General features: G+C 39.1%; 1 protein-coding gene across 2 annotated transcripts; it reads left to right on the top strand.

Annotated features, from left to right (window-relative positions):
- Nucleotides 1–497: 497 nt before the first annotated feature.
- Nucleotides 498–19,275, top strand: LOC131688611 (sorting nexin lst-4). 2 transcript variants are annotated; one of them, XM_058972976.1, is made up of 2 exons: nucleotides 498–737; nucleotides 12,740–19,275. In XM_058972976.1, the coding sequence occupies exon 2, from the start codon at nucleotides 12,741–12,743 to the stop codon at nucleotides 14,469–14,471; it is 1,731 nt and encodes a 576-aa protein (XP_058828959.1). In that variant the 5' UTR covers nucleotides 498–737; nucleotide 12,740; the 3' UTR covers nucleotides 14,472–19,275. The 2 variants fall into 2 exon arrangements, with proteins under 2 accessions (XP_058828959.1, XP_058828961.1); XM_058972978.1 differs by lacking the exon at nucleotides 498–737 and adding an exon at nucleotides 12,206–12,554.
- The last annotated feature ends 5,609 nt before the right edge of the window (nucleotides 19,276–24,884 follow it).

The raw sequence follows: 24,884 nt of genomic DNA, 5'->3' as shown, positions 1-24,884 counted from the left end.
ATTAATAGAATTGAAATGTGAAAGGGAAGACTTTATTTTCTTCACTTAATATTTTATGCATCGTTCGATCTAAAATATGCATGTTACCATACAGTATAAGGTTCTTGAATGGTATGTTGTCAAAACGTATATGGAAAAAGCATATTTTGGTATGGTGACCGTTCTTAACAAGCCGTTATTCTTATGGTACAGATTGGAAAAACCATAATAGTTATGTTCGATATTGTACCAAGCAATGGTCAATCTATTGTTGAACGAACCATATTAAAAATGGTTTTTAAACGTTCGATGCAATGGTTGGCATATGGCACACGGGCTTACTTCAATATGTTGATAAATATTTCGTTTGTTATCAATATTTCTGGCCTAATCGCCACTTCATTTACTGGGATCCAATTAAATTACATTATTCGTGCATTTTCCTCATTCAAACACCCCTAGTTGATCAACTGTGGTGCCGTGGGGTGACATTTCTCTACTGTCAAAAGTCAAATCAGTTTTCGTGATGAACAAGCGAATCCGGACGGATGGATGGAAGAGGTGGTGTATCAGTCATCAGCGTTGATTGAACGACGAAATTTACAGTGATTGTAGAACGTAGTATCGATAAATTCAACAGATTAGCTTATTCAAACGTTTACAGTATATGTAATATATCCGGAAAAGCACGGCGATTGTCGGAAACATTTCGACTAGTAGGTGACAGCGTCTGGAGAACGGAAAAACCGATCGAACATGTAAGTTTTTCTTCTCCCCGATGAATAAGTTGACGTCATATCAAATTTATTCGCTGCGCTCAATGTGCAACAATGCCCGAGCGAGCAGCTTTGGAAATATATAAATGTTATGTTTTTATTGCTCATATGATTCGCTCTTTGGTGTGGTGTAAACCTTTGATTTGTAACATGTTTTCGTCATCGGCATGTAAAACGAATGGCAAATAACAGCGAAAATATCTTTGCCTAGTTCGTATCCAATCTGAGCTGGAACGAGCAATTCGTGACAGGTCTGGTAACAGGGAAACGCCTTGCAGTCACAAGAGAAGGCTGATTATTGTCGTATGTTTGCTAATTTAATAATCCGTTTAATTGAAACTGTCTCGCTTGAATCCATCGGCATCCGAGTGATGCAGTGCAAAGTATAGGGAAAAGGTTGCGTGCTAACCCACAGCAGTTTGTAGTTTCTGGATGGCGATGCAGAAACAGTTGAAAGGTGGTTCAATTGAACAAAGAAATCCCTTATCGTTCGGTCTATTGCTTGACCTTGCTTAATCGTTATTATTATTTGTTGTTTTTCGGCTGCAGTTCCTTGTGCAAATCTGGTGTTATGTTATTATTGCAAACTATTTTCTGTGTAGCTACATGTTATTGCTGTAATTGTACATGGGACAGCTTGTAACATTCTCGGTACATACCTATATGAGTCATTTCTATTAGAGATGACGCATTTTTAAATACCCAAGTTTCCAGTTTATGTGATTATCCGTCTGATGGAAACTGATGACATACTGACATTTAATTATTAGGTAATTATTATCTAAACAGATTCAACATAGGCCATAGAGAAACAATCACTAATCGCAGAAAAACAAAACAATATAAACTAGAGTAGCGTATGTCAAATTTTGCTTGTGTTGGTGAGTCGAGTTAGCCTTTCCCAAACAAACGTGACTTTCACCTGACTTACCAATCGATTGTTTAACTTTCCAGAGACTTGTTTTGGGGATATGCAAGGACTAGCGCAGGGTTTTCACTAGCTATAAAGTTAATGTGCGATTGCATAATATCTAGTTTCAATTAATTTATATACATTTAGGTTCGATACCGTTTTATACCAGTGTATGGTTTAAGGTGTTTAACTGCCAATATTCGATAACCGTGTGAAAACAGAAACAGAATTTTTTTACCAAAAACCCTGAGCTTTGGGTTGGCTGTTGATAAATTTTACTATCAGCGTTTGAATAATGGTAATTATTTATCAGCTCATACCACCGCCGAAACTATCATTGTCCTCAAGATGCTTCGAACTTAGCGGCAAGAATAGTTTGTCCAAATAGGGATATTTCAATTATTGTTGATTAATGAGAATGGCTCATTTATATATTATTGGATACCATCACCGGACGGTTCAGACTATTTCCCTTGGAAACTTGAAAAATTATTAAAAGGAAGAGATTGGTTAATGTAACTAATCGACCAATATTTATTTATATTTTATTCATCATGTCCATTCAATCTCAACATTCGAAAACATTGGGTGGTTTTATACAACCCTATATCAACTATTGTAACCAAAAGCTACTGGCTCCGATCAGCGTCTTGAATCCGCGTTGTGAGTGATGCTGCATCACGTAAATGTGACGACGAGTTAGCATGTTTTCCACTACCACCAGCGCATTCAGAATGCTTCAGCAGAATGTATGTTAATTAAGCAATCACATATTTGCGATAACAAGCGTGTTGTGTGCAGTTACTTTTACTTTGGCTGGTGAACGAGCTATCGTCTGGTACGTTGTAGGCACGTTTTTCATGCGAACTATCATGCACTGCCCATAGAGTAATAGTGAGCAGAACCCGCATTTAATGCAACAAGAAATATTTGTTCTGGAGTGATAGTGCAATAAGTTAAGTTTATTGTGGCTAAGCAGAGTAAACGTTTAATTCTGAAAAGATTTTAATTGAAAATTATTCGAAGGATGTTGGGATTTCTGAGACAATGAATGAACCTAATTAAAACTACAGGGTGCGTGCGATACTTTTGCGCAAATATCATACGTCACAAAAAGAATGTTTCTCACTATTTTTTTATTTATAGGGATTGATTCCTTCTTTCAAACATGAGCAGCTCATTGAATTTATATGCCAAATAACTCTTGGATGTATATTTGCGATCTTTTTGTCTGTCCGGTTTATACAAACATTGGTGTTGATTCCTTCTTCCGAGTTATTAAAAGTATATTAAAATCGCAATGAATGCATATTTTGTCAATTGTTTTGGTGGGTTTCTTTTGCATTGGAAATTTTTCGTACGATCCACTGGATTGCTCGGTTTAATCAAACATGTGGCACAAAACACATTCGAAAGTATTTTCATACCTTATGCCAAATGGTACTTATACCAGAGATACTACAACATATTTCTACGCCAACGTTAGCGGTCAAATATATTTTTAGTTGGGACTGTGATCGCATTTGTTCGGTTATGGCGACACTGATATGTTCGCAAGTACACGGGGGTTAGACCGCTAGTGAAAAATTGTTCGTGATCCTGAGGGTTAACTCATTTGTGAATGAGTGGTTGGGACTGCGTATAAAAGATGGACCTAGTGTTTTGGTCAAACTGGCGGATCGATATTTTTTAAAGGAATTTCATGATAGTGCTGTCTGTTAGTCTGTGCTTATACTACATGACTGTTATGTCAAATGGCCCAATACCATATAATGCCTTATGTCAGACGATATTATGCCAAAAGGCTTTATGCAGAACAGGGTTGACTTGCTCAAAAGTTGGGACAATTTTGCAAGCGTTGTGTTGCACTGTTAGAACTGATTATTTGTAATTTTAATACATTTTATATAACAAATGCCCTTCTTTTAAACATGAGTTGTTCTTGTGAGTTTATTTTTTGTGCATTTGTTTCGATTTGAGTTAAGCAATGTTTATTTACAGATGTTAGAGATAGTGACTCGGATCAAAGCATCTTATTTGATGCATTTTATTCATCGTATTCATATGACGGCGAAATGATTGAAGACGTTCCTGGTTGACGGTCCCGGTTAAAACGAAAATTACGCCTTTCAGCCACAGATACAAAAGCCTGCCAAACCAGATATTTCATACATACACTCCCGGTCTGTTTGTGACATCGGAGCAGTTTAAGTTTTTTATCTTTGCCGCGGCTTCCGGCTTTTGATTCTTTTCAACCCCAACCTTTTGGATATTATCAAAAACCTTTTTTACATTGAGAACAGTTCATGTGGGCACCGGGTCCGTCAACCAGGAACGTCTTCATTGATATGGCCGTCATATGGATACGATCAATGAAACGCCTTAAATAAGACACTTTGATCCTAGTCACTATCTCGAAAGTCTCTAAATGCACATTGCGTAACTTCAAAAATGTATCTAATCAAATGTTCCAAAAAATTAATCTCGAAAGAGGGGAAGGGAAAATATATTCATATGAAACAATCAGTACTAACAGTGCAACACAATATTCACCGAACGAATCGAAGAATAGAAGTCGGATTAATTCACCAATTGGTAATGCACATCGAAGTGATATGGAGTTCTCTTTGTTCCTGTCGAATATAGAACCTCACGTTACCGAAAGCGAAGTTGCACAGTGTCTCGGACTCAATTCAAATGACAGAACTGACATCAAAAAACTTGTTCCTGGGTGGAAGTCTGTCGATGATGTTGACTATGCGCCGTTCAGGATAGGACTTGATGGAAAGTGGAAGCCACTAGTCCAGCAGACGTCGACTTGGCCTCAAAACGTCCGCTATCGTGAATTTGTCAACCGGAACAACACGACGTGGAAACCTGGATGTTGAACAACACATTGCTGACTACTGACGATTTTGATTTTCTTGCTGTTTACAATAATTAGTGTTTATTTCCAAATGCAAGAATGTTCTGTGAGAAGTGTTATATTTTTGTCCCGTCTGAAATGTATTTTTGTTTTTCTGTCCTATATGAAATGTAAACTTTGAAATTGTGACTAGTATAAGGAACCACCACTTGCTTTTAGGCAAATGTTAACTTTAGATTCACTCGATGAGTTTTATGTACGACTTTCACCTATACTGATGGTTGATGGAAAGGCTTTGGTCCAGCTCGTTCTTATTCAATCTCGGTTTACATTGATGTGACGATCCCCCGAATGTGTGACGGGTGCGATTGACCGGGACTGCTTGACGATGTCACTGATCTTCATCGATTGGCGAACAAGGGGTTTGCTGGCTCGACGTGGCGCTATCAACATTCCCCACCGGAGTTTTGTCCAAAACGTATTCCTTTCTACGCCAACGTCGAGCACCGCCAAGTTTACGGCTGGTCTATCGTATATCCAGCCACTAGGAGTTTGTATTGTTGCTGATCGTACTTGTCCATCAGTTGCAGATTTTGTTGCTATGACCCTTCCTTTTGGCCAACAGTTTCTTGGAAGTTTACAGTCAGCCACGATGACTATGTCATTAACTTGAATTGGCTTCGTTTTTGCGAACCACTTGGATCTTCTGGTGATCGTCGGCAGATAATCTCTGAGCCATTGTTTCCAGAAGTTATTGGGCAGAATTTGAGAAAACTCGTACTTGTTCTTCAGGGCGCGGGAACTGTCGTCGAAGGAAACGAAAGGCTTTAGCCCATTGGAGGAGTGTAGAAGAAAATGATTGGGAGTTAATACTGGAGAGAAGTCATAATCTACCGGGATGTTTGTCAACGGTCGGAAGTTGACGGTGTTTTCCACTTCATTTAGTGCATTCTCAAGCACCTCTGCAGACACTACTCTCGTAGCTATCGGGATGCAGGGGGGTTGAATCTCCACTCGGTGTACTTCGAAGTGAACTCAGATACCAGTTCTTGATCAATACATCGTTTCTTCGATCACCTTTTTGGCGCCTTGAAAGTTGGTGCCTCGGTCGCTGTAGATTATCGAATGTTTCTAAGGGCCATGATACATGAATCTGCAGAGAGCACATATGCGACCTGTAGGTGGATTGCGCGTGTAGTGAGGCACATAGCGAGAACTTCCCATCGTTTTTCTGTGCGACGACCGACCGATACCGTAATTAGTCCGAAGTAATCCACACCAGTATGGGTGAAGGGACGAGTACAGGCAGCTAGACGCGCTTCTGGAAGGTTCGCCATCGCTGGTGGACATGGTGTTGCGCGATCGCTCTTGTATTGTTGGCATTCTCTGCGCACTCTCCGATAGACGACCTTCAACCGTAGGATGTAGTATTGCTGACGAATTTCATTTACCACGGTTTCGTGGTTTTGATGATGGAACCGGCGATGAAAGTGTGCCACCACCAGTTTTGTTATGGTGTATTCTCGAGGGAGTACAATCGGGTTCGAGGCGTCCACATCAATGAACTTACATCCTTCTGTCCGACCCTGAACCCGAAGTATGTTCTGCTTATCTAGGGTAGGGCAGACGCAGCGAATTGAGCTGCTTCTAGGTATTTGCTTCTTGTTTTCGGAAGAGATGTTCATATTCAGGATGGCTAGTTCGCCCGCGAACGCATCTCCTTGAGCAATGCGATACAAATCGTTTTCAGCTTGAGCGAGTTCGTCGGAATTTAGCGGCCCGCTGAGTGGTCGTTCCTTTTTCGCCAGTCTTTTCCAGTTGAAAGCATATCGAGTGAACTTTGCCGTTCGGCGCACCAACGTTATCCAGTTTGAAAGCTGTTCCGGCGTAATCAATGTTTCTGGCGCAGCAAAGTCAGCTAGCAGATGTGGACGGAGTTCTTCGTCGGTTGTTCCATACCGCCGCAACGTTATTGGCTACTCTTCCTCGAGCGTCCACAGAAAGAAGGGTCCACGAAACCACGGACTTTGTGGGGTAAGATCCGGAAAACCTTTCCATTTGGTGCCTAAGTCTTCAACGTTCTGTTTTTTCGGTATCCAATGCCATTCAGACACTTCGGTGATCTCCAGAATTTCACTGACCCGAACTATATCTTCTGTGGTCAGAGTTCAGCCAACAGCACACATCTCGGCTTTTCTTCAGCAGATCTAGAACCGTCGGTGAATTTGAAAGCTAATTTCTCATTTCGAACCCGCCTTCGTGGTGAATCCACTTGATCTGTTGCGATATAGAAGCTGCTTCCTCTTCAGTCTCTACGCTAACGAGCATATCGTCGACGTAGTGCTGCTTGATTATGGCTCGAACGGCTGTCGGAAATTCGTTCTCATACAGTTTGGCGTGTTTGTTTTTTACGTACTGGGCAGTACTTGGCGAACAGCACGCGCCAAACGTTAGCACCCGCATGACGTAGATATCGGGTTCCTTTGAGTTCTCCTTGTGCCCCAAAAAAAACGTTGACAATGCGAAGACCAGCATCAATACTTGGTGGTACATTTCACTCAGGTCTCCGCAAATTGCTATCCGGTGTTCTCTGAACTGAATCAACACGCTTAACGGTGACGTCAGGTAATCGGGTCCTTTTAAAAGCATAGAGTTGAGCGAGACTTCGTGAGATTTGGCGGCGGCGTTGCATACCAATCTTGTCTTTGCAGGTCTTTCACAACCGGAAATACCGGCAAATACCATACCCTCGGATGTTGGATCGTAAGCTCGGCATTAGTAAGCTTTCGGATGTACCCTTTGATGAGATAGTCCGCTATCTTTTTGTTCAAAACTTCTCCCAGTGTTGGATCATTCCGCAGTGACGTGAATTCACCATTTCCTAGGTGATGTTAAACTTTTTGGAGGGTGTTGCAATAATTTTCAAAGCGATTCCAAACTTTTGACGGCTAGTGTATATGAGGATCTTAATTATAGCATTGTCAAACACCAACATGTGTTTTAAGTTATTGAAAAACGAATGATTTCGCCTGTCCTAATTTGTTGATCTCTTGGAGCGCTGAATATCCGACATGGTAGAACTCGATAAAGGTTACTTCCGTAATTCTACACTCCATTTTTACCTTCAGAAAATGTTACACATTTCGAATGCTCGGTCTTCAGCAAGGATGCAAAATGCCTACCTTTTCTGCAGCTGTAATTTTTCTGCATACATTCTCATTTCTCTTTTGACGCTGCTGTCGTTCACTATTGCAGGGCGCCTAGCGCTGTACGGCAGTCTGTAAGCAAAGCAGTAACATGACAAAGAAATACTGCCCCCAGTACAGCCACCAGACGCTAGCGGTACAGCTTCTCTTTCCTTATTTTACACTTTTTAATATTTTTAATCTATTCAGTATTTTCAATCAGAAACGACGACAATAAATGCGGTTCGTTTACGCCACGACCGGCATCATCGCTTTCGTGTGCGGGCCTCTCCCTTTGACTGTGCAGAGAAAAGTGTACAAAGCGAGAGAACAAACTTTACTACGCCACACTCTCACCGAGCAGTCGGCAAAACAAAAATTTATTCCACTGCTGTATTGGAAAATGTACTCTGTTTGGCTACCGTTCTGGCAAGAGCTGTAGTGATGTGTCGCTGTAGCGGGCTGTACGGCTTGTGCAAATGTAAATATACCGAAAAAAATGTAGTTTACCAGCAGCGTTGCCATAGTTGCGGATTTTTCCGCAATCTTGCGGATTTTCCGCAATTTGAAATAGAGTGGCGGATTTTTCTGCGGATTTTTCATGAATCATGGTTGGTTGGTCTTAATTTTTCAATTTTAAATTGTATGTTTAATCGCAATACGTACATTATATTATTTTAATAAATTAAATTATGCAATCGTTGGCGTACAGGAATGTAAGCGACTTTGACATATAGGGGAACATGGGGAGACTTGACCAGGTTTTCAGCTAAACCTGCATAACTCTCTAAAAAGTTTTCAATCCTTCAAAACTCATTGAGATATGATGTTGAAAGGTAATGTGCGTGCTCATGATTTTTTTGCAGAATTTTTAAATTATTTTTGCAAAAGATATAGGTTTTCTGTGAACGTTTTCTCTGGTCAACTGCGGGGAGACTTGACCAAGGCCTGGGGAAACTTGACCAAGCAAAAATTGAAAAACCAGGACAAAAAATAAAGACATAAAACATACTGTAATCCTTTTTTCCATATTGTCGAGATCCTCTGGTAACAGTAAAAAATATAAAAGGGTTGCGTTTCATAAATTTCGATTTTTAAATGTATTTCCTTTTAAGGATTATCTGTACTGCTTACATTGCATGTTCACACGTTACGAAATTATCCATATTACTGCTAACTTTGACTACTAATACTAAAATATATAGACTGGTATTTTAGGTGGGATTTTGTGTGACGTGATTAACATTAACAGTAGATACCACAGCGTAGTAAATATCAGAAATTTGGTATCCTTCTTCAGATTATTGTCACTTGGTCAAGTCTTCCCAACATTGGTTCTTACGTTCGACGTCGTGCAAATTTTAGTAATAATAATTCCAATGTTCTGATTAATGTAAAATCGTTTCAGTATAAGGAATAAGATGTGAAATAAGAACTTTGAATGTAATTATTAGTCGAGTGGATATGTCTATACAGAATTTGAAAAAAAAATTACATAATTTAACTTAAATTTATTAATTACGGAATATTTTCTATAAGGAAAGGACTTTTTATTCCAAACTTTTAAAGTTGCCTTTTAAAATTATGAAGCATAGAAAAATTTTTGGAACCTAATAGAATTCGTCATAGCCAATAATAGAATTCTGCGCTTGGTCAAGTCTCCCATGTTCCCCTACTCACTTAACTCAGCTAGGAAATTTCCGGAACGAGTAAACAATTGATTTCGAAACGGCAAAGTAAATTTAGGTTGCTGAATTTCAGCGAAACAGTTTCAGCAACCATTGAGAACTCAATAAAAATACATTCAGTGTTAATTATTTTCGACCGTGTTCCTCATCAGCTTGCTGTGGAAAAGCTAAGGCGGACTAGACTGCCAGACTGGCTGACTAATTGGATCTTCTCGTACCTTGCGAACCGTAGCGCCTCGGCGCAACTTGGAACTATACTCTCGGATCCTTTCCACATTTCATCTGGCGTTCCTCAAGGGAGTCATCTCGGACCTCTTCTATTTGTGCTCATTGTGAACAACCTCTGCAGTGAATTATCGTCTTCTAAAGTCATGTATGCTGATGATCTGAAAATTTACCGTATCATAACAACTATGATAGACTGTTGTGCATTGCAAATGGACGTCGATAGGATCATTGACTGGAGTGACAGAAACGGAATGAGTGTGAATATTCAAAAATGCAGCACAATCACTTTTACACGAGTTGGACTCATCAAACGCAACACTATGCATTACACTGGTACGCAGTATTCTAGAATATGGTGTTACTGTTTGGGCTCCTTATCACACCATACATATTAATCGTATCGAACGGGTACAGAAGAACTTTATCAGGTTTGCACGTCGTCGGTTACTCTGGAAAAATCGTTTCCAGCTTCCTCCATATGAAGATTGCTGTACCCTCATCAATCTCCTTACGTTGCGAAACAGAAGGATCTTTCTGCAACGACTTTTCATTTTCGACCTTCTGACAGACAACGTAGACTCTCCTGCGCTTCTAGTAAAACTTGACCTCAACGTTCCTGGAAGATCTTTCCGAAGAATTGATTTTTTCCTACGCTCCACACATTGCACGCAGTACGGCCAGAATAATCCTTTGGATGTTTGCTGTCAACTCTTCAACAGTGTCTATCATTTGTTTGATTTTTTTTTATTTTTTTTTATTTCAATTATAGAGGTTTTAACCTTAAGGTCATTCGCCTCTTCGGGTTAGAAAAATCTCTTAGGAAAAATTTCTAACCCTATGTGCGGGGTCGGGACTCGAACCCAGGTGCGCTGCGTACAAGGCAATCGATTTACCAATACGCTACGCCCACTCCCCATTGTTTGATTTTAATATTAGTTAAGAATCGTTCAAATTAAAAATAGGTTTAAGTTAGTGTGCGATGTAACTTTTTTTTAATCGTCGAAAATACAATACAAGTGCTGAAGTTCGACAAAAAATACTATAAACTGAGATTGTTTCTTCGACTCCGCTTTTCTCGTTGTTTCAACTATTCGCTAAGTATTACTTTAAATTTTTAAGCATTAAAATTCAAAAACGCTAAAGTTTTAAAACTTTACAGATTTAAAAGTCTATATTTCCAATTCATGATTTTTTTAAATGTTCCTTTTTGAAAATTTCTGGTACGCAGAACTAAATATACGTCTGGTCGAATTTCCGCAGCTCCTTTAGTTCATTGAGAAAGTGGATTTTCTCCCACATTCAGCGGCGAGTGTGGAAAAAGTTTTCAGTCAAACATTTGAAAATTGAAAAAGTTATTCATACAAAACGATAATGGATTGTAAAAAAGCTTAAAAAGCCCTTAATAGTGGAAAAAATTGGGCTTTTATTGCTTGCGGATTTTTACGTCAGCCAGTGATATCAAATTTGCGGATTTTCCAAAATAAATAATGGCAACGCTGTTACCAGTACCTTTTGCATCCCTGGTCTTCAGTAATCAACGTATTCGGCCGGTGCACCACCTCTTTGGTGGTTACAAATAGCAAACGTCTTCAATTTTTTCTTAATTAAATTTATTAAAAGTTGTAGAAAAACATGCTCAAAATAATTTTTGAGAATTTTCGGGGAGGGGGACGTTTAATCTTCTTGAATCTCAACCCCTCCCCCACTTCACAAGCTATGTGCTCGCAATAGTTTTATAGCCACTCATAAAACTTGGATTGCACTTGTAGCGTGCACTTGGATTGTTGCTTGGGTATAGCTATGCAATTGAATAAAACAAGCATGGAACAAGTTTAACAATATGTTTTATTTTAGTTCCATAAAGTTTGAAAATGATCGATTGTATGGATGAATTCTGACGATTTTTTTGTGATGAAATTTGATACAGTACACCCTTTATGTGGGTTACTCCCATTTAGACTCCAACCATTCAATTGAATTTAAGATTTCGTGCCACTTAAATGGAATAAATTAAAGATTTCAACCTACAAAACATACCTGTTATTTGAGAAACCACATTAATTTTCGAGTTCTAAACGGATTTCTGAATTTAACTGAGTGGGTTCCTTTAAATCTAAAGTATCTCACGGGCACATGTATCAAAACCTGCCAGCAGTACCTGTTTTTGAGAGTGAATGCGATTAAATACCTACCAAATCCAGTTTATGTGTTTCATCCCCATACAATCCAAATAATTTGTTTAGTGATTTTTAAGCAAACAACAATTCATCAAAACCGACCAGTCGAATGTCATTTATTGTTAACTGGAAACAATCGTCTCTTACTTGACCATTAGTATGATTGACGATAAAGTCTCGTTGGGGTTGAATATCACGTGGAGTGAATTGGTGATTAAATTTAACAGGTTCACCCCGCCTGGTCGCAATTGGATGAAATTGTTGGGGTTAAATCAGTCGAAGCAATTTTCTGTAGATCAGATAACTAGAATAACCGAATGACCAAAATTCGTAAAGCCACCAGTTCGTGGTCGGTAGTCGCCCGTTGAGAGTTGTGTGTGACATTTTAGTTGAGTCTCTAGATGGGATGGAATAAAAAACAGTCGTTGCGTTTGCTTATCACACATGTGGTAACATTTCCACATATGCATGGATGATTTTTTTTTCATCCCAACCCACTCCCTCTATTTATGTCATCAGCGGTGATTTGACACTCTTTTCTAGTTCCGCAGTCGGTACTGTCGATTCGAATGTGTGTGAAGCCAGACAGAACAGCTGTCTGTCGATGGTGTTTTTTCTCCAATCGCTATTGTTTCCGGTGATGTACGGCGGGAATCTGCTAAATCGACGGGTTGATATGTTTTGTCACTAGGAGTTTCTTATCTGTTGTTTGCACCCCCACATTATTTACAACGCGGAGAGCGTATGTATTTTACTGCTTTCTTTCGTTTGTAAATTTATGATTTTTTTTACCACCTTAAAAGGCAAAAAATGAAATAATAATTTTGAATGTGGCAACGTATACATTGAAATGCATGCGATGCGAACCCTTGGTATTTTGTATTGGCATCGCTTATAAATGTTATCTTATTTTTATTTCTCTTTCAGAATGTCCCGAGTTCAGGTCCTGTACGACTTTGCGGGGGAGCCTAATTCAGCTGAGATTTCCATCACCGTCGGGGAGATTCTGACTGTGACCAGCACCGAGGTAGGTGAGGGTTGGTGGGAGGGAACAAATTCTCGCGGTCAGCGAGGACTATTTCCGGCGGCATACGTCGAAGCGTTACCAAACAATGTAGGACCACCGAAGATGCCACCGCCGCCACTAGTTACAACGGCCGCAAGACAACAGCAGCAGTCACAGCAGCAGCAGCAGCAGCCACAACAACCACCGCAAGGTGCCCGGTATGATCAAACAGCGGATGATTGGGGGGAACATCAGGACGATTGGGATGATGATTGGGACGATGACAACGATACATACTCAGAAATTGGACCAGCCAGCGGAGGAGGTACCGGTGGTGGGGCAAATATTAACCATAATCAAAATGGAAACTTTCAAAGTAGTAATTATTACGCGAATGCCAACTTACCCGCGCTGCCTGCTGGGGGGAACGATGGAGATTCGGTATCGTTAGCCTCAACCGTTGTAGGTGGAGCAAGAAGAACGACTTCGTCTACGAAGATATTCAAGAGCGGGGATGCGTATTTAATGGGCCTGAGCGTGCCAGCAGTGTCTGAAAGCGACCGAGTTCAGATTCTACAATCGGACAGTGGCATTATTTGGAAACCAATAAGAGATGGATACACCGTTACGGTCGATTCGCCAAAGAAAGAGAAAAAGTTTAACGGCCTTAAAAGTTTTATCGCTTATCAGTTGACGCCTTCGTTTAACAACATTGCAGTATCGCGTCGTTACAAACATTTCGATTGGCTGCACGAGCGACTGGTGGATAAGTTTTGTCTCATTCCGATACCACCGCTGCCAGATAAGCAGATTTCCGGTAGGTATGATGAAGAGTTTGTGGAGCATCGTCGACTTCAACTGCAGGAGTTCGTTGATTGGATGTGTCGCCATCCAGTTCTTTCCACATGTGGAGTTTGGATGCACTTTTTAACCTGCACGGACGAGAAGAAGTGGAAAACCGGAAAGCGAACCGCTGAGAAAGACCCACTGGTGGGAACAACTTTTTGTGCAGCTATTTTCCCACCAGACAAAACTCTTCTGCACTCTCAAGTCGAACCACAGGTTGATTCGTGTGTACTTTTCGTGCCGCAAATGAACACAGCCGTTAAAACGTTAGCCCAAATCTGTACCGATGAAACGAAAAAGTTTCAGCTCCAGTGGAAGCAAGATTATCAACGGATTGGCGAAGGGCTTTCGGAGCTAGCTCGCGCTTTAGACATCGACGAACGACGCCAGACCACTCAAGTTAGCCTATCCAACTCGGTCGGCCAAGCGGCTGGCATTTTCATCAACATCGGTCAGATGTTCGCAGACCAACCGAAGCACGATTTCATGCCGTTCGCAGACCGGCTGCACATCTACCGTGGACTGTTAAACAGCTTTCCGGACTCGTTGAACGAGTACAAGAACGCGGTGCAGAAGCGGAAAGATTGCGAAAAGCTAACAGCCGAACAGAAGATGGAGAACAGCCAGCTTGCGGAGGTGACCCGACGGGTGGATGTGATGTCCTATGCGCTGCTGGCGGAAATGGCACACTTTCGGCAGGAGCGCGATACGCATCTGAAGGACACGCTTCGAAATTTCATCGGTGGGCAGATAGATTTCTACAAGAACATTGTGCGCCGGTTGGAACAGGCACAATCGCATTTTTGAGCTTGACAAACGGTTGCGTCGTTTTTTTTGCTAGCTAGTAGGGTTAAGTTACGGTCTGCCACTATCTGCGCTTGGATTCAGATGATTTATTTTTTTATCCGTATTTAGGCATTTTATAAGCAAATTCTGTTGGAAAGCTTATTTTATTTGCTTCACTTTTTCCAATTCATTGTGAAATAAAATTATACAACCAAGAAAGGATGCCTTGAAGCGATATATTGTAGTGTTTCAGTTCATTTGGATTCTTTGAACGAGGTAGAATGCTGTTTTGATAGATGGTTTTAAGTAGTTGACGCATCGGAAATTGTTTTTGAGATTTGATCTAGATTAAATTAATAAAGTTTGCTATCGGTTTATTTGACCGATCCTTCTATGCGTCTAATGCAAAATGGCACTTCGAAATGTCTGCTTCATAGTGCCTCTTTGGCTCAAGTTACCTTTTTTGAGCATGTGTTAGAGTTGAACGATTGTTAGTAGGAATAAGAAAAATTGTGTTCGGTTTAAATGGATAAACCGAACACAATTTTTCTTACGCGTACCTTTTCAAAACTCTAAAAGAAGAATATCAGTCGATTTATTAGATTATCACGATTCAAATCATACAAAATAGCTGCTGGGAAAACCAATTGTTCCAAAAGATTGCTTATTATAGTCATGACCACACCGTGCTGGGGTACGCAACACAACTGCGCAATGAAAAAACCACAGCCACTTTTTCAAAAGCATCATTCAGCCATGCCGATGGTTTTTCCAGTAGTTATTTTGCATGATTTGAATCGTGATAATCTAATAAATCGACTTATATTCTTCTTTTAGAGTTTTGAAAAGGTTTAAATGGATAATGCGGTGGCAAAGCTGAACACAAGTTGTTTTTTCGCGTACTAGCGTTCAATTCACCCATACTAGCGTTCAATTCTAACACATGCTCAAAAAAGGTAACTTGAGCCTTAATCATTTCAGATGGCCCACAAATGTTGACGAAGAAAATCTGTCTAAAAGAATGCTTTAGATGTGTGTTACAAAACGACTGGTGTTTTGAACTTTTCCTTGACTGATTTTGGCAATACCACTGGTTAGTTTGTACACTTTTAAGTTGCCCGTGTTGTTCAAAACAGTTTATTTCATGGCATTACTCGTGTCTTCGGATGAATTTAGGCCGTTCTCCTTATTATCCAATTAATTTATGTTTAGGCAAACATACGACCTACAATCGATGGTCAAAAGTATCTGATCCGTAATCAAATTATCGGAAGATCATGACTATAATAAGCAATCTTTTGGAACAATTTCAAGAATGTAGACACCTGGAATTCTTCTGGAGTTCATCAATTAAACAAACTTTGGTGCAAATTGTAAGTCGTTAGAGAATCAATGCTAAACCATTTCAATTGGTAGTGAGGCATGGCAAGCTGATTCAAGTGCAAAAGTTTTTGGATTAGACGTGGTAATTTTTTACCGTGCATCTTTCTCATGCATGAAAGGCTACACTGAAAAAAATTGAACACGTTAACATCATGTGGAAAATTAATTCATTCCTCAAAAACATGAAATGCACACGGCTTCCATTTCAATATCTAATCGAGTGTGGAAAATATGATTTTCAAATGGAATTCACGCGAACATTGTGTTAAAAGCACATCGGCATCGTAAGAAATAAGGATTATTTTCAGTGTATGGTATAGAGTACACACGCCACCGAAAAACTGCCTAAAATTGAGTACTTTTGACTCAATCTCGTGGTATCGTGGTAGATTCCATTTAACTGCGGCAAAAATTATAACTCAACCTTGAGTTTAATTTATTTAAATTTAAGTTGAATTTACCTAATTTTGAGTATACCCCAAACAACCCAAGTGTAACTTACAGCACGGAAGACCGTGACTGAGTCGAATCTCTCGTTTTATTTTAGACAACACTACTAAGTGCGAAAGTGACGCACAACTTAAAAGTACCTAAATTTAAGTTAAAAGAACTTATTCTGTCGGTTGTTTTGCGTTCAGACACTTTATATAGCGTTCTATGCAAATGATTTCACTCACACTACTCGGGGGCTCGTTTTCATCCACCTGTCATATGTTAAACTGTCAGTCAATTTAAACGTTTGAAATCGCTTTCATGAAGTATTTATAATGGTGTTTAAATGCTCTGTGTCACTGTGAAACTTATTCTGGAGACTACAATACCGGTTGTGTTGGATCCTTCATGCAAATATCAAAAATTATGACAGGTGGAGGAAAACAAATCGTTGAATACACTAATACTGTTACAGATTGTCAAGTACTCTATAACAGTCTAGCGAAGTGTCGAAAATTGCAGCCTAACGGACTGTCAAAAAGTGCAGCCAAACGATCATGAGGGTCTGAGTGCATATAAGGAGAGTGACAACACTGTCAAAATTGGAACAATGATTACTTGTCAGTGTCATTCCAAACGAGTCAAATCCATGTATTTTGAGAGGTCGTTTGTTCGTTTGGAATATTACTGACAGATAATCATGACAGGTGTCTTCACTCTCCTTACATACACTCTGATGAGGGTCAAGAGAAAGCCAATTGAGTTCTTGTCGGCCAGTCTCACGAACACAAATGCAGCTTACTGGTTGAAAGCAATCCCGTTTGCTTTTGCTGTCTTTGTTTATTATTTTCCACCAGCTATTGAAGTAGTATTTGTATCATGTGACGTGTACGCACATGAGCCGCAGAAAAGTCTATGCAAAGCTTATGGGAGCTTCCGTGATGCCAGTTTACATTCATGGTTGCTAGTTTTACTGTTTTTCTCTCCGCAAGTCTGTTATATAATTCCACATCTTTCCCAACGTAGATTGATTTTTTTTTAAAATTCATTGTTTGAAGTGTACAGCTAACCAGACCATCTATTGTATCATATGCCAATTTGATTTTTTTGTTTGGAGTTCTTTTTCAAACTGTATCATCTCACTGAGACGTCCAAAAATTTGATTCAAAATCGTTCAACACGGGTCCAACGATGGACGTTTGTTGAACGGTTATTTGGACGTCGTCCAAATTGGTCCAACGAACGTCCTTCATTCGACGATTTTGAAACCAACCGTTCTTAGAGGGATAGGATGACTTTTTCAAAACTCTTATTCTGCTGCACACTAAAAAAACCTCCAATCAATGGCTCATTTTTTTCTTGACCAAAGCAGTTAGATTTCAGCTGTATGAAGCAATCAAACGATTATGCAAATGAATCCACTGATCTACTAACCTACAATACCGCCAGCTATCATCCCAAATAGGTTAACACATCACAGAGGTGAAAAAATATGTATAATGGATGCACATCTTTCAAAAATCGTCATGCTTAACATAATTAAATTTATTGACACACAAATGGAACAAGCTTGCAAATACTGTTAAAACAATATTGTAAAAACACATCTAAAATTTTCAAAAAATGAAAAAAAGAAATCCGTTTACTGTACCCAAGGTATAGTGTTTTTTCATTCAAAAGCAGAAACAAAGAACTGCGCTTATGGCTATTGGCTTGCGCCAGTAACTGATGATACTTTTGAAAAAACACGGTGGCTGCAGTGATTCTGACCGTTTTCAGTCACCTATTGTAGGTTGTAAGCTTGGTCGAGCAGAGCACAAAAACATGTTGGAAAAACTTATTACACCTTCAGAATCTCGATGTATTGTTGAAAAATATCATTTCCTGGAAATAATTCAATCGTTTTGGAAAGAAGAAACATAGTTCCTAACATTCATTTTTTGTATTGATTAGTGAAAAATATTGGGAGTTTGCAACCACAACTTTCATATGTAAACAAAATGTATATTTTAACTAGTCAATCATGAAATCGCTTAAATATAGGCAAAACTATGGAAAAAATAAGTAGTTCCGTCATTTTTAAGTTGATTTTGGTTATTATCGATGAGATTCTACACTTTTTAATTGTATTTTCTTAGCATATACATCTTTCGGCAAAAATGTGGAAAATGTTTTCTAATATAAAGAGAAAAAAGCACAAATGTTATAATGTTGCACAGAAAATTTCATTTTCAGCTATATATTTTTTCTTTCCAAAGCAGTTGATACATTCGGTTGAAACTGTGCTACGGATTTTATAGGGCTCAAGGTATCGAAAACTGGTTTTCAAATATAAACCAAGCTATTAAGGGTGTGCTGAATTTTCCAAACACAATTTTGTACTCTACTACCTACCTGTCCTACAACCAGCACTAGGTCAAATGAAAAGTTCATTATTATTTTTTAAATTTTGCAGCACAGTGTAATGAATTAAAGGAATGAATCCTTGTTGGGATCTGGAAACCGATTGTAGAGGAAGGCCTATTATACATAAATATGTCATAATATAACTATCATATATTTTTATACAAACAACATAGCAGCCGTAAAACATGTAACAATCATTCTAGTAGCAGCACGCTGTAAAAGTGTACATAATTTCAGGAACATTTACAACACACGCATTCAAAATGAGAAACACATGGTTTATGGACAGGCAATTTAGATAGTAGCTTGTAAGCAAACAGCAGTAGGATATAGGGAAACAAACTCGGATCTGCATTTGTCCGCAACAAGCGCCACTTCACTAACAGTTATTGGAACAAATATTGGATGATACATTTACAACCAAATGAAGGACGCCTCAAATTGTAGCTGTTTATATATTTTCTAAGAGAACGTTTTAAAGTATATTATAGATATTTGTTATAAGCGTATCAAACGATGAAATGATGGATGCTGGTAGACCATTTTATGGTCCGTACCGGAAGAGAAAAGATAATAAATAAGCATTCGACTCATTGAAACTAAATTTTAGGTGGTTAGAAGTGGTTTATTCCGAAAGTTCCCTGACTGTATTCTAGCTCTGTCTTATACAGTACAGGCTGGGTGATTCCAATGACACTACTTGACACTCAATGAAATATTCCGAAAAAGTCAGTTAGTTGAATAATTGCTTGAACGGCTCTTGTTCAGCTTATTCTCTTGTGTCAAACGCTTGTTATTTGTTGAGTGACTGTTAGAATTCAATAATCAATCGAAGCTGTCTGTCGATTTTTAGCAGAAATACATACGTTGTGACCATCAAGAATATGTCAGACAAATACAGAATACGAATTTGATTTTTTAACGGAGACTTAAGCTTGGTCAAGATATTCAGAGGGGGACTTATTTCCAACATCGATGTAGCAGCACTTGTATCAAGGACAGGACAGAGAAGGCGTATATGGTGACAGGGTAAGAAGAGTAAAACTTGCAACTTTCGGGCAAACGGGAGATCAGCGACACAAGTTAGCGCCTCAGTCTAGTAGGTCGTCGAGTACCGGGTTGGCGGATGCTACTCTTCGGACCCGCGGGGAATCTTTCAACAGTCATCGGACCTCGAGTCGCTCTCGCTTCAGTTTTCTTCTATACAGGCGTAGTGATCACATAGTGGCATTCTGAAGCTGATCGGTTCCACAAGGCAGGCGGAAACTTCTAAAAACGAGAAATAAAAGAGAGCGGCTAAATTGGGATATTTATCGTTTTTATGAAAATATAAATAAGGGACATATAGGGGAGATCGCGATTCGCCAACATATTCCGAACTGGGACATTGGGTGGTCTATCTCGGGCCCGAATGGAATCCTTTAACTGAGACCTGGCGTCAAAATATCCTGTGCATACCCAGACGTGCTCGATGTCGTGATAGCCATCGGCACAAGCGCACAGACTACTATCCGCAAGCCCAATACGCCGCAAAGGCGCATCCAGCGTGTATTGGTGTACATAAGTCGGGACATTACACGAATAAAATCCCGACCCACATCCATCCACCTGAACCAAGGCTTCGTTGATACCTTTGGGATAATGGAATGTAGCCATCGTCCAAGTTCTCCATTGCTCCACGAGGTTTGTCAACTGTTGAGTGTCCTCTGATGACAAATACTAAAAAAATCGTTGAAGCAGATTGGTCTTTCGAATATGACACCATCTAATGCGCCCACCTATGCTAAAGAGTCGGCCTTTTCCGGGATAGAGCAATGAGAGGGAACCCAAACAAATGTAATCTGGTAAGATTTTTCAGATAACGTACACAAGGACTCTTCCCCAGAAAATACGGGAATTGCTTTTTGGGCTTCATCGAATGAAGAGCCTCGATAGAGCTGAGGCTGTCCGAAATGATGAAGTAGTGATCTGTGGGCAGAGTTTCGATGATCCAAAGGGTGTACTGAATTGTAGCTAACTCTGCGACGTAAACTGAAGCGGGATCATTGAGCTTGAATGAAGCGGCGATAGTATTATTGACGATACCGAAGCCAGCGGACCCTTCGAGATTTGATCCGTCAGTGTAGAACATTTTGTCACAGTCGACTTCTCAGAATTTATTATTAAATATATTGGGGATCACTTGCGGGCGTATGTGACCCGGGATTCTACGAATCTCTTCCTTCATGGATGTGTCGAAGAATACAGAAGTATCTAGGAGACGGACGCGGTTGGGATTATACGAAGAAGGATTGATGCTCTGTGCCATGTAGTCGAAATACAAGGATATAAATCGGGTTTGAGAATTAAGCTCGCGTAGCTTCTCGAAGTTTTCAATCACCAACGGATTCAGAATGCCGCAACGAATGAGCAATCGATATGAGAGTTCCCAAAATCGATTTTTTAGCGGGAGAACGCCCGCCAGCACTTCGAGACTCATCGTATAGGTTGAGTGCATGCAACCGAAGGCAATGAGCAAGCAACGATACTCGATTCTCTCTAGTTTGATGAAGTGTATGTTCGCAGCGGAGCGGAAACAGAAACACCCGTACTCCATCACCGACAATATCGTTGTTTGGTATAACTTGATCAGGTCTCCTGGGTGGGCACCTCACCATGTTCCAGTTATTGTCCGGAGAAAATTGATCATATGTTGGCATTTCTGTGTTCTGTGAACCAGACCCCGAGATATTTGAATGTTGAAACCTGATCAATAGTTTTATCCATTAACTGAATCTGTAGTTTCGCTGGTTCAAGCTTCCTAGAAAATACGACTAGCTCAGTTTTCTCCGTAGAGAACTCGATACCCAGCTGGAGAGCCCAAGCAGACAAATTGTCCAAGGTATCTTGGAGAGGTCCTTGAAAGTCGACGACTTTGGGACCTGTAATAGAGACCATCTGCAAGCTGCCTTAGGGCATGTTCAGGAGTGTTTCATTTATAGATGCATAATTTTGACAGTTCTATAATATAAAACTGAAAATTTTAAAACTAGAACTTGCTGTCCCCAGCAGCAGTTTTAGCGGGTGTTCTATTCAGCCATGCCTTCAGCGTTACTGCATTCAAATTTATTTTTCCCCGGGCTATCGGGCCTAAGTGTCTGTGCTGAGTACTCTTCATGTATTTAAAACACAGTTCTAAACGTGTTTTGAAAGCAGTAACAAATAGAACGGCATCGTATAACAGTTTTAAATTTTAAAACAAAACTGTTCGAAATTATAAAACAAAATGCTCTGCTGGGGATGTGAATGTTTCTGTTCCAGTTCTACTTTGAAACTCCTATACAAAATAAAACGCTCCTGAACATGCCTTTAGCATGCAGGATCCGACAAGAGATTCATCAATGTCATTCACGTAAAAATTGTAGAGAAGAGGGCTTAGACATGAGTCCTGGGGAAGGCCTATGGGCTATGCTATATTTCTCCTTAGTGGAGAACAATTTTGGTTAAAACTATTTTTTCTCCATTAACCTTCCGGCAGTCGCGCTAGTGCACTGAGTGCACGCTGCTTCGAAAATCTAGCGAAATCGTCTTACGGCACCAGCGGGTCCTCGTTCAGTGAGCCATTTGCGCGACCTCCGGGCGGTAAGGAAGAAATTGTTTAGAACTGTCTTTGCGCGTGAAGAGCACAAAACCTATAACTAAATTAGTTATGGAATTTACGTTTCGACTTCGTCTCTGCAGGTTTTCGTTAACACTAATATAATTGCAAATTAACGTGAGAGTTCACGTAAAATTAAACTGAATTATTTATAGAGTGCTTTTGGATTTGAATGACACTGCCGCATTCTCTTTCAATACTTTTGTCAATACTCTTTAGTACTACACTGAGCAAAAAGCATCTGAGAATTTCATAAGTCTCGGCATATGAACCAACCTTCTGACGATGTCATTGAACGCTTTAGAATGTCATAGGCAGGCTTATGAATTCATTGATCTTTATTCATGCACTCCATAGACGTACAAATAATGTTTTTCATAAAACAGTCTTATGACTTCGCTCCAATATATGCCTTTAAGAATTTCATAAGTTTTTCTCATGAAACCCATATGAGATCTGTTATTGATTCTATAAAATTGTGTTTTGTTTTTCATAAACGTCACTTTTGTGAAAAGTTCATAATTGTTTCTTATGAATTCAGTACTGGCCTGGACGGCCGACCAGGAGTTAATAGTTTCAGCACTTTTTGATTACCGCTGTTTGAAACAAAAGAAGTGAGATTTTCAGTCAAATTGCAACAATTTTTAAATTGTTTTTATGTTATTGAATAAATTACTGTGAGCATTAAATCTGTTTACATGGTTATGATTTTTACAGAAGATATCCGATTATTTGAAATGAAATGTTGTGCATATAATTAGTGTCTGACGCGTATTTTATAATAATCAAAATCATTTGAGAAGTAACAATTATTATCATTCAGTTGTCAAGTCCAGTTTCCCAGTTGTCTAAGCCCAGTTTCCCAAGAAATATTGACGAAGCGTTGCTCATTATGTACAAATTTTAATATTTAAGGAGAGTTTTCTCTTCAATCTTCTGAAGGGATCTATACTTGGCGGTTAATTTGTCCCGAATTGAGTTCTACAAGATGACCACACGAATGAACTCATGAGGAATGACGTTCATGTTTGACAATTCTCAGTGATTTGTTTACTTTGTCAGTTGCGTGAGTTGGAGTGCAACGGGTGGCCATCTGTTACATTCAAACTCACGTAACTCCCATGTAAACAAACCACCGAGAATTGTTAAACGAAGTTCATTCGGCTCATTTTGTGGGGTTATGTCGGTTGGTGTAAAACCTAATAAAGGTTGATTTTTACTGTTGATTTTTTGTCTACTACAAATGCTCGAGAAATGTCAGCCATGTTCTTTTTTTTATATAAATGCACAATAATATCCATAAATAAAAAACTTATGGCATTCATTCGAACATTGTAATGAATTTCATTCATATTGCTACTATGTTTTCTACTTATAAATGTCAGCAATTTTCGTAAATGGGCACCTATGGCGTTCATTCGGATATTTTCATAAATTTCATAAGACTGTCTTATGAAAATAATAAGAGATGGATTTGGAAAATTTCCCCTCCAAATCATACACTGAAACGAACACCGTGGTGAAAACTACTATATTAGGGGGTTAAATTAAAAAGACTGTACTAGTGAATTTTGGTAGACAATATATCAGGTTGACTTGAGTATGTTTCCTGTCATCTGTACCATTTCCAATCCGACCTAGAGATATGGTATTTCTTACCATTTCATGGTGGCACAATAGTAATTTTTGCAATGTCTCCATTTTTATTCAATGGTCAGAATTACCATAAACATGGTGCTTTTGAAAATTGGTAGCTGGTTTAAATTACTATTGTTGTTTACCACTTTATAGTAATGCTATAGTATATGCGGTATACCAGTATTTTGTAATTAAATTAAAAACGTATATCGTTGGTATTAATTTCTATTATTTATTATTGATTAACACATCAGAAATTCGCATGGAAATCGTAAAGTTTTAATAATGGTAGCACTCGCTGATAGCATGCATCGCGTCACGATTTGCATAGAGAAATATTTGGGCCACCAATAACATATCGCTGAGCGCCTTTTAAGTATAGCTTTTCAGGTCCGGAACTGTACAGCATTATGACCTAAAAATAAAATCCATACTACCTATACGCAGTTCATCATATATAAATAATAAAGACTTACCGGTACAAATAGCATATGTCGATTGACTCTGCAGAGTCGAGGGCTCAACAGGTTTATAATGCTTCAGAACCAATTAAAAATTAAATAATTTTAACACTCGGAATTCATTTTTGTTATTCTTAGACTTACCGATGATAAATTACGAATCAGAAACGTGTCCGTTTACTAATGCGTTTACTTCACCCGCTTTCGTTTCCAAAAACCGCAATTTGCGAAACAAACTAATTTATTAAAAAATATGGCGGACAGTCTGACCAAATACATATTTGTATTTGGTCTGACCATGTTCATAGTAATTTTAAAAATGAGTTGTGTTCAGTTGAAAAACACTGGTAAATCCTTTCATTATTACCATACTCGTGGTACAAATGGTACAAGATGGCAGAGCTATAGCAAATCGAAACTAGAAGCACAGTTAAATTGAAAATTTAAGTAGTTGTTTTAACCATGGAATAAAGATTA

The sequence above is a fragment of the Topomyia yanbarensis genome, chromosome 3 (assembly GCF_030247195.1).
Source record: "Topomyia yanbarensis strain Yona2022 chromosome 3, ASM3024719v1, whole genome shotgun sequence".
NCBI lineage: Eukaryota > Metazoa > Arthropoda > Insecta > Diptera > Culicidae > Topomyia > Topomyia yanbarensis.
This window is presented reverse-complemented; position numbering and strand designations above follow the sequence as displayed.